General features: G+C 46.0%; 1 protein-coding gene across 1 annotated transcript in view; it reads left to right on the top strand.

Moving 5' to 3' along the window:
- The window catches only part of dpy19l3 (dpy-19 like C-mannosyltransferase 3), a 26460-nt gene extending 17368 nt beyond the window's left edge, over positions 1–9092 (top strand). The window contains exons 17-19 of the mRNA XM_036544531.1: positions 4329–4461; positions 5152–5310; positions 6922–9092. Of these exons, the coding sequence (XP_036400424.1) occupies positions 4329–4461; positions 5152–5310; positions 6922–7131 (502 nt within the window). The 3' untranslated portion in view covers positions 7132–9092. The remainder of the gene's footprint in view (positions 1–4328; positions 4462–5151; positions 5311–6921) is intronic.
- Positions 9093–10907: the final 1815 nt, after the last annotated feature.

The following is a 10907-nucleotide window of genomic DNA, read 5'->3' on the forward strand; positions in this document are numbered from 1 at the left end:
ATCTATGCGTCTTTGGGGAGTACTCTTAGAAAGTAATTTGTGTCTGCATGAATTTCTGCCGGAATGGAGGTTTTCATTATCAACGTGTTCTACGTCTTTGTCAAGATTCTGACAGAGACGTAGGATTTATAAGTTTGAACATTACCTGCCACCCGGTTAATATCCTTTCTTTTCTTCACGTGATTAGCATTGCTGTGGCGTCTGTGCTGTGCTGTAATATAACTCATTCCTGTTATTCTCAGGTGCGCAGCGCTGATTTTGAGTAATGACAGCAAATGGGCTTTTTGTTTGCGCGGAGGGACTTGAGCGAAAACCGAAAGCGTTTGGTCGTGTTTTGCAGGCGTCGCCCACACAGAATATCTTGTTTATGTGTTTTCTGTGGAGCGCTGCGTTGCGAGCGGCTGCTCCTCCTCCACGTTCGCTTAGCGGCTCCTAATAGCTAAAACGCTCACTGTTTACTGCCTGTCTTGGTTTTCTTCGAATTAACGGCTTTTCCGTAAATAACGTTTCTGGGAAGAACCGGAAGCGAGTGCCACGTGTCGCGGCTGTGCCCGGTGCGCCCGTGTTGCACAGCGTTTGTTTTTCGGTAGCACACGTGGAAGGGGCACCGTTAATAATGAAATCGCAGATCCCATTAAGCGATCCTCGCTCCGGACTGCAGCGCGTCCCCACCCCGGCCCGGCTCGCACCCGTCTGGCCCGTTCACGCGTAGACTGATACTGGCGCTGGAATCTGTCTCCTCGCTCAGGGCGAGAGGGTAGGCAGTCAGGACAGATAAGCAGGGGTTGGGGATCGGCGCCGATGGATGTGACAGCGCCTCCATGTCCCTCTGACTCACCGGCGGGCAGCAGAGGCTCATGCAAACCGCGGGCACGCCCCCGACCGCGAGAGTCACCGGCCTGCCTCAAAATGACGTTTTCGTCAATCAGAGCCGTTGAGTCCCGCTGCGGGGTGCTTTCTGCCTCTAACAGCAGACCCATCACCTAATCTGGGTTTTTAATCCTAACCCCGCACATGCCATGTAAGAGGAGGATGCTGTTCCAGGATCAGTGATTATCGTACACGTGGGTCATTTCTGTTCAGGGAATGAGGCAGGGACCATGCCCGTGATTCTGCTTTCCGTGTGTCTGGGTGTCAGCAGTGTTTCACCTCTGGTTTTGTGGAGTTGGGGGGTACTGAGGGATAGTATTTCACACAATGTCTCAGTCTTACTCTAGGTCTCTAGTCTGGGAGTGCAGTACCATTGTACCTTAAAAATGTGCAGCATCCAATTCAGGCAGTTTCCCCTACATCATGTTGAAATCTACTCATTAATCCATATAGATTCCAACACATCACATACAGATCTATGATGTATTCTTTGACGTACTGTGTAAGTAACAGTTTTTCGCCAAATTCACCAATGAAAACAATATGATTAAACCATTTTGATAAAGCTTTTTTTTTTCTTATGAACACTTTTCACATAACCCAGGCAAACTGTCTGAGAATACATATTTTACTTACAGAAATTACTGAGGGGGCAGGAAACCAAATGTTTGAAAATAAAATAAGAAAACAACACTCATACCTGATATAGCACTTTAAAAAAACAGGCAACATTCAGTATGTGTAGTTCTCCTGTACAGAAAGACAAAAGAATTTTGATTCTATCTTCAGTGAGTTGCCAGGCATTGTAATTAGCAGCAAAGTTATCTTAAATTAGCAATGCCACAACAGCTACAGGTGGTAGAACAGATAAATCGTCTTGATACCTAAAAACTGGACAATATTCAATAAAAAAGTCTCATTTGACATCAGGAGTAATTTGCGGTTAAATTTTGATTACATTTTTGATTTGGAAATTAACTTTGTTCACAGAGTACAAATTAAGACAGACACCTCTGGTGTGTTCAGCTTTCAGGAGTTACACACATATCAGTAATTACCTTATTAAACCTGTAAATACAGCAAAAAAATTACAATGATAACAATAGAACCACTTTGATGGTTAACCTTTGGCAAAGGTTATCAACCAAAAGAAGTCTGTCTTTCCTAACCCTGTTGCACTTGCTGCATTTGTTAAATGCCTAACCGCGTAGCTGAGGCACGGCCAGTTCTGCGGAGGGTTAGTATAATACAAATGCGGCGCTGATGTCAGGAAGTCAGTTTAGCCTAATTTAATATCATTAATGCGCAAGTGAGACATCACCTGTGCTGGGTTGTGAAGTTAACCGCATGGTTCCTGTGCACTGTGTTGTCGGCCCTTTGCTAGGATTCATATGTATGCACGTAAACAGGCACATGCTGGCACATGGACATCAGTGTTTGTCTAGCCGCTGTTTGAGACAGCCGCCCTTGAATATTAATTGGCCAACATTAATCAATTTTTATAATGTCACAGGGGTGCAGGCCAGCACGCAGTGACATTTGCATAACATTATATAAATCTGAAATTTAATTGGAAATCCACTCTGTCAGGAGCTTCATGCTTGAATGTTCAATAATTATCACTGTTCCGTCCCGTAGACTGCAAAGTGCCTGGCAAGAGGTCAGAGGTCAAACTCATTACCCTGTTAAGCATCGCTGATCCCGTGATTGGCTGAGAGAGCTGCTGATGGCCATAACCGCGGGAGATCCAAAGCCCGGCAGCTGGAGCGAATGAGAGTGCTCCCTGGAGAATCCTTCCTGTTTGTGTTTGTGGGGGTTTTTTTAGGGTTGAATGAACGCGGAGTTCAGGAACGGGCAGCTGTAACGCCACACTCACATGCGTAATGCAGGGTCCTGCCTCTCTCAACTAAATCATTCAGTGAAACCTGGAACTTGCCTAGAGGAAGAGAACCAGCGTGTGAGAGGAAGTGATGTAATGAGAAAGGATAGAGAGGAAGCCGCAGGGGGAATCATGGACCCCTAGCCGGAGTTAGACGTTCCCGATCCCCCGTGACAGAGGAGGGGTCGTGGACAGGACCAGAGACACTCGCCTGAGAAATGAACCTTCCCATGCCAGCCTGGGAGTCAGAGACTGCAGAGTGGTTCATGGTTTTGACAGGTTGTGTTTAAACATTACAGGAAGATGGCAGAGTAACGCTACTCTTGAGTAAGGGCCCTGTGAGGCTGTTATTAGTGTCGCTGGTTTGTCTCAAACATCAGCCATTCTGCTAGCATGGGTTGTTACGAGTTCTCACCTGAACCAAAGTGATCTTTCACCTGGACTGAAGTCAGTTTTCACCACGGCCAGTCATCTTAAACTGTGACTGAAGTCAACTTTCACATGTACTGGAGTCAGGCTTTGTCATCAAGGCAAGATACCAGATAACAGAGGACAGAGACAGATTTGTTCTGTTAACATGTTATTCGTTTGGCCTCCGTATCTGAAGCGATCTCTCCCACCCTAAATTAAAGCCCCCCTCGTTCTGGTAACGGCGTGTTGAGGGGCACCGTCAGGGGTGGCCGGCTCGGGGACCCGGGTGGTCTTGCTTGTCTCCTGTTGCCAAATTAATGAAATGGTGTCTGCAGCGAAGAGGAAGATTCTGTGCTGCTCAATTAAAGCTGGTGCTGGTGTGAGTGGACCTGCGGTGACCCTGGCTGGCTGGTCTGATGCTATGTTTAATGAAAGGGTGGGAAGCTCTGAGGATACTGTGGAGGCCTGTGAGAGCTTGTCCTTCGCCTTGCTTCAAACATGCCCTGCTGACACACACACAGCTTGTTTTTGTTTTTTTTCATGTCAGAGCAGTGATCTTTTATTCTCCCTTGCTCGATAAGTAGTTGTGCCTTCATAATGTTTTATTTAATTATTCATAATTTTTATTCATCCTGAGTCTGAGAGTGGAACATATACTTTAAACTGCTAGTGAAAGTAAAACAGAATGAAGGCTGAATCATCATGAGTCCAGACTTAAAAAAGGTTCGAAATGCGTCTTGTACCTCGGAGATGTTTGACTAAATATCTTTGTAGATTTCACGCTTTACTCCACAGCAGATACGAAGGTGAAAGTTTGGTTATTCGCTGAAGGGCCAGTGCTAGGAGTGTGGCCTTCAGTGGTGCCTAAACGGACTGAAACTTTAAAGCTCGATACTGAAGGGCAGCAGTGTAGCAGAGTGGTTAAGGAGCAGGACTTGTAACCGAAAGGTTGCTGGTTCGATCCCCGCTGGGACACTGCTGCTGTACCCTTGGGCAAGGTACTTCACCCACAGTTGCCTCAGTAAATATCCAGCTGTGTAAATGGATAACATTGTAAAGAACTGTAACCTATGTAAGTCGCTTTGGATAAAAGCGTCTGCCAAAATGAATAAATGTAAATGAATAAATGAAGGGAGGTGAAAAAGCAATGTCTCTGTTTATTTTAAAGCTCCAAGACCTCCAAGAAGGCGGTGTTTGCTGGAAGCATGCAGCTTCTGGCCGGGATCAAACTGTGCACCGGGAGAGTCCTCACCAACCACCCCCACTACGAGGACCGCGCGCTGAGGGAGAGGACCAAGCAGGTGAGGATAAATCAAATCTGTGCAGCACAAATACGGAGAGAAAGAGAGAGAGAGAAGCAGACAGGTAGGCCACACCTGTGTGCTGAGAGAGCTAGGCAGATAGATCAAATCTGTGCAGCACAAATACGGAGAGAAAGAGAGAGAGAAGCAGACAGGTAAGTCACACCTGTATACTGTGAGGGCCAGATAGGTAAATATGAACTCAACACTGTACCTGCAAACAGTAAGTGCTGAATGAGAGCGGGCCAGAGTGATAGATCATACCGATGTGGAAGGCACAGGTCAGACTCACCTGAGAAGCAGACAGGCAGAGAGAGGACACGGTAGTGTAACTGTGGTGCCAGCTGTGGAGAGGTAATTAGCCTGGTGACACAGGTGAGGACACAGCTACTACAGAGTGTAATAAACTTTCACACGCGGAGGGGGCTTACCTACTGTAAGTGATGGTCCTGTCAGCGCTCGGCTGTTTCTGTGGCGTTTTCATTATCGGCTGCTCTCCGCAGAGCGCCGAGGTGTGAGAATGTGAACCCCTGAGTGCCGCTGTGAGGCGCGGGGGCTGTCCCCACCCCCGGGGGGGGGCGAGGCAGGGGTGCGGGCGCCGACCGCCCTGTGAGCGCCGCTAATGAGCCATTGCTGTTATCACACACGCGCTCCTCCTGCATGGCGCTAACGGACCCCTCCGCCCGGCAGGTGTATCAGGTCTACGCCCGGCGGGCCCCCGAGGACGTGCACGCCATCCTGAGGGCGGCGGGGGCGGAGTACGTGGTGCTGGAGGACAGCATATGCTTCGAGCGCAGGCACAGCCGCGGCTGCCGCCTCAGGGACCTGCTGGACGTGGCCAACGGGCATGTAGGTGTCACACCGGGGGAGGGGGCGAAGCTCCCGCCGGGAGGGTGGGGTCTGGGGCGGGGCTCCGGCTGGGAGGGGCGGGGTGTGGGAAGGGATGGGGAGGGGCTCCGGCTGGGAGGGGCTGGGTTTGGAGGGAAGCACTGTGTGCTGTGTGTGTGAGAAAGATGGAGAATTTGTGTGTGTGTGTGTAAGAGAGAGAGTGTGTGTGTGTGTTCGTGCATGAATATGCCTGTTCATCTGTGTGTGTGTCTGGTGTGATGTGTGTGTTTATGAAAGATTGTGTGTGTGTTTGTGGAAGAGAGTGTGTGTTTATGCATGAATATGCCTGTGAGTGAGACACAGAGAATTCATCTGTTTGTGAAAGAGTGTGTGTGAGTTTGTGCATGAATTTTCCTGTGAGAGAGAGATGGAGAACTCTTCACACAGAGTTCTGTGTGTGAAAGAGTGTTTGTGCATGAGGTGTGAGTGATTGGGTGGGTGTGTGAGAGAGATAATTTGTATATGTGTGAGATTGTGAGGATGTGTGTGAGAGAGAGAGGGTGGTACAGGAGAAGGTTGATGTTTGTGCGTGACAGAAACTTGTCTAAATTTGTTAGCGTGAGTGTTTGCGTGTGCGTATGTGTGTGTGTGCATGTGTGTGTGTGCGCGTGTGTGAGATAGTGGGCCGCCCACTGTCTGTAAGCAGCATGAGACTGCTTGTCAACCTCTGTCACTCTGTCGCTGTTCAAAGCACGAAGGCCTTGAAGGTGTCCAATTACAGGTGGGATGAGGCGTGCTCTGATTCCACAAACAAAGGTGGCAAATAGACATGCTTCAGAGAGCCTGTGCTTTTTATCCGCACTTGTGATGCAGTAAATATAGACATCGCTCATTAGTTTGATTTCAGCTGACAGGCGGGACCACTTGCATCGCCGGGCTGGGCAACCTTTGCCCTTTGCTCTGCGAGTTAGAGACGGAGCTGGGTATTTCTGGCCCCGGGGAAGGCCGCGTGTGCAGTGAATGACCACGGGCAGCTTCCTGCTGCTCAGACTCCGTGTTCCTGTTTTTTTTTTTTTGATGTTTGCTACATCCCACTTCATTCTGTTCTTTGCAGTCAGTACAGCACAGCTGAGAGCAGCCCCTTAATGCAAGTGCTCATTCAGCCAGGAGCCAGCCGCTACGACTGTGCCGTTTCACTCCAGACTTAGCGACGATCAATTAATAAATGGACATCGCCAGCTCAGAAAGAGCCCTTCCACTGACGTTAGCGAGGACCAGCGCGTGCACAGCACACAAGCTGAAAGCTCTCAGTGGTTTGCTAATGTCAGGGCTTCCAGCTGAAAGAGCAGGAGTCTGGGAGTGGAAGGAAATGAGAATTTCGGCTTGTTCCGAGTCGCAATTTACATACCGGCTGCCAGCGCTGCTTTTATTTTTAGTCGCATTTTTAGAAGCCCTTTCCCTTCCCATTGCAAACAAAGTCTGCCAACAAAGTTTGGGATCTGAGTCTAATCCTTACATTGTTGATATTTTAAGATACTGTAAGCCTCTGGCTATTAGGTTTCCTGCCACTGACGTGTGTGTGTGTGTGTGTCTGTGTGTATGTGTGTATGCGTGTGTGTGTGCACGCGTCAGATCATGGACGGTCCAGGAGAAAACGACGCAGACCTAGTCCCTGCCCCCCACCCCCGATTCTGCGAGGAGATTAAAAGCGACACCCCTGCCTTCACCAGCCTGTTCACCCGCGTCTTCAGGAACAAGACGTTCCACGTGTACAAGCTGAAGAAAGGGAGGAAACACGCCAAGGCGGGTGGGGTGGGCGGAGCAAGCGATGGCCACGCCTAGAGCTCCAGGCCCCACCCATCCGCCACCACTCACCCTTCGCTTGGGCTCCTCCCCCTCGTCCAGGCGACTCCCGGCCAGAGGGGGCGCCATCACTCCTCCTGCTCACTGTTCACCCCGTTCCCACTAACCCCCAACCCCTTGGCAGTGTGCCACTTTGATTGGCTGTTCAGAGAGCCCAGCAATAATCATGCGTGGGCGTAACAGACTCTGAGAAGATTTGAGCCAACAGTGACCCCGGGGGTCGGGATCACAGGAACAGTGTGCATCCATTGTGTGAACAGTGAGAAGGGAAGTGAAATGACAATGTTTACATAGTTGGTCTCCATTGATCAGGCTGCAGAGCATTGTGGGTAATCATTGCGTATGGAGAAGCAACACCCGGCCAGTGCTTTGCCGTGTTTTTCGCCAAACGTGCCATTCCCTCATCTCCGTCTGTGCCATGTCTCTTTCACTCTCGATCATCAGGCCCCTTTTATACATATTAATGCACATAAAGAAACATAAAGAGAGTTTTTAAACATTGTTGTGTGTCTGTGTTTCAGCCAAATGTACTGTGGGATGTGACTTTGCGTCCCCCGGTGGTTAAAAGGAAAAGTGTTCTTTTGTCTCGGTGCCATTCCTGTTTGTGATAGACAGGCGTTTCGTTGGCGTGGATGATGTCATTGCTTTGCGTCGGAAATAAGGGTGACAGTAACGGGTTTGCTGATCACAGTAATGATGTATGTTTATGATTCCATCTAAATTAACATTTCTGCGTTATTAACCCTAGGAGTGATTCAGACCCTCCTATTCTAATGAGACACCTATTCTAATATGCCCCACTCCCTGTAGAAATACCACACAAATATATGATTGGTGGACCATGTATGCAAGGCTTAGTAGTTTAATTGGTTCAGTTCCAATAGCAAAATTCCTAACCTTAGCTACCAGAATGACTTTACCTAGATGACCAAATGTGACAAGCTCTTTAAATATGTCAGATTAGAAGGATTTCTAACATTGCGTGACTCCCACTTTTAGGGTGGCACTGACGTTATCTGGTAATATGAAATATTAAACCTTTCATTAGGCTGCAGTTATTCATTTAACATACTCTTTGTGTAAAAGTTTTTATGTGTCGTTTGAATCATTTACAGAACTAGAAAGTACACAAGTGCCCTTAGAGATATGATTTTACCACCCAAGACTACTACTCCTCAGCAGCAAGGGAGTGGCGTGGTGCATTGGGTAGCCACACATAAAGGAAATTTGCAGTTTGGTTACAGCCTTTGATTTAAATGGAAGCATTGTTACATTATTTGCTTATCCAGAGCCTCTGCACATCAACTGTTTATACAGCAGGAGGGTCACTGAAACAAGGATGGGAATAGAACCGGCAACCCTTTGGTTACGAACCCTGCCCTTTATCATACTGCTGTCCTGTGCTGTATACCCATATGCGTCGATATATAAAGCTATATGCATGTAGAATGTCAAGATTGCTGGCCTACTTGTTTAACTGACGTACTTGAAGTGGGATGAATGGTACTGAAGGAGAAGCTTCCGTGTGATGAACTCGAAGCCTCTCACTGCTTTCCCTATAAAGAGTTCACAGATGTAACCTTCTCATTTTTAAAGTGCAGCACCAGCAACTGCTGTCACCTGGTAAAGGGCACCCAGGGTTGTGGTTCAGAGGTGACTGCAAGTTGACCGTTTGGTTATCATTTAGCATGCAAAACAGGTTGGAGGCAAACCACACTGAAAAGTATGTGCAACAAACAGAACAGCTTCACTTGTTTTTAATTTTCCTGTTGAACTATGTATATTTTTTTTCTTTCCCATTTACAGAATGGACCCGTCACCTGCTTGGCATTACAGTGGATAGATTGCACTAGTCCGATCTTGTGAAAAGAGTAATAGTATTGTTTTAGAGTTAATTTAAGTGTATCGGTTTCATATCTCAAAGAAATGTAAGTTCATTCCCCAAACGCTGAGTATGTTGGTAAATGCTGTTTGTTTTTCATCTGGTTTTCTTATTTTACAAATAAAAGATCTTTTTTTTTTTAACAATTGGTTCTACCCGACCTTTCTTTAAATCCTCGATTCTCAGACCGTTCCGACACAAGAGAAATTGAATGGCAAAGCAGAGAAGACGTGGCTCACACAAAGCCAAAAAACCTGTGCTATTTCATGAATGTGAGCGCAAAACCCATCCAAACCTGGAGAGACGCCAGAGTCATTATTCCAAAAGTTTGTCAAAAATAGAAAATGCATTCGCCTCGCAGATGTTTGTTTTATCTGCAGAGGGAAACTGGGGTGCAGGTCTGGCCTTTGATACCAAAAACAGACAGAACCAACCAGGAAACTGAAAGCTTTTTTTTTTTTTCTTCCTTCTTCCTTTCTTCTCTGCAATCTTTCCCTAATTCTCCAACCTGCCGGCTTAATTCTTAGTTGATTTAACTTTCGCCTTGATGAGTTTGAGTGGTAAGAAGTGCTTACTCCAAAACAGGAATGCAAATTCAGACTTTCAAAGTGCCTTTGTCATACCTAACACAGAACACTAAAGTTCCGGAATAACAAGCCGTGGTACGGAATGCCACGCGTGTTTGAAAGACGCCTGTAGATTCTATTCCGAGCGTGGCAGCGCTGCTATCTTTAGCTTATTATTTGTGTTTCTTATTAAATGCGAATGGAGTTCTTAATTGTGTGTGTGTGTGTGTGTATGGAGGAACAGCCACACCTTCTCTTAGAATTAATTTGCTTTAACGTTGAAGCACAGGTGGCCTTCGTTTGAATAAATTGAAATGTTTAGCACCTTTCTGAAAATTGTAAACAATGTTCTGTTTGTTATGAAGAAATCTGCAGCATTCTGGACAGTACAAGAATACATATATGAATGCATTACCTAAAGATAGTCTTTCTATTTTAAGTTTGCATTAGTAATTAATTAATTTGATAAACAGAACTTGTGACTAAATGATAAAGATGCCATTTAATGACCAAGAAAAACAGAAAAATGCAGTGATTCTTAAAGGTGATGCTGTTTAAGTCTTATCAGAAGGATGCCGTTTCAAAGCCCTACTGGGGTTTTGAACAAGGCTCTTCACTGCTGTTGTGTGGTGTGGAGCGGAGCAAATGCACAATGCCATATCTAACACTTGGAAGTAAAAGTGTTACTAATGTTTTTCTTATTGCACCAATGTCAGTCATACTTTTCTCACTTAAAGAAACGGAAGCAAAGCTGGTGGACATAAGTACAAACTACAAGCCCCATGATACTGCTGTAACAGGAAAAACAATAACCTCTTTAGCATAGAAAAATATATTTTTTTTCTCTCAAAAGCTGTGACAAGCTCTCACACTATTGGCCAGGGCAAGGAATTGTAGTTACATTGACTATTTCAACAAGACCAACCAAAATCCCAACTTTCCAAACTGCAAAAGCTAAATAACAGAAAGAAAATCTTCCAGCCTGCTAAGACAGAATATGCAAAACAAAGGATAGTGTAGTCTAAAGTCAAAGATGTTGTCTAAACTGTAATAATGCATATTTAGGACCATCAGCCAAAGATCAGTTTCTCCTCCTTTTTTTCCCATCAAGCTCTTGCCAAAAGAAGTAAATGGAAAAAATCTTTTCAAAAGTCAAGTGTTGTCATTCAACACAGATACATACTGCCTGAACTCTAAAATCTCTATAAGAGTCTACGTAAATGTGAGAATGAAAAATTACAAGAGTATATGCAATGAATACATGAATATATAAACTAATGTGTTATTCATCATGCATCATGCATACA

This window comes from Megalops cyprinoides, chromosome 13 (genome assembly GCF_013368585.1).
Source record: "Megalops cyprinoides isolate fMegCyp1 chromosome 13, fMegCyp1.pri, whole genome shotgun sequence".
In the NCBI taxonomy this organism is placed as follows: Eukaryota; Metazoa; Chordata; class Actinopteri; order Elopiformes; family Megalopidae; genus Megalops; species Megalops cyprinoides.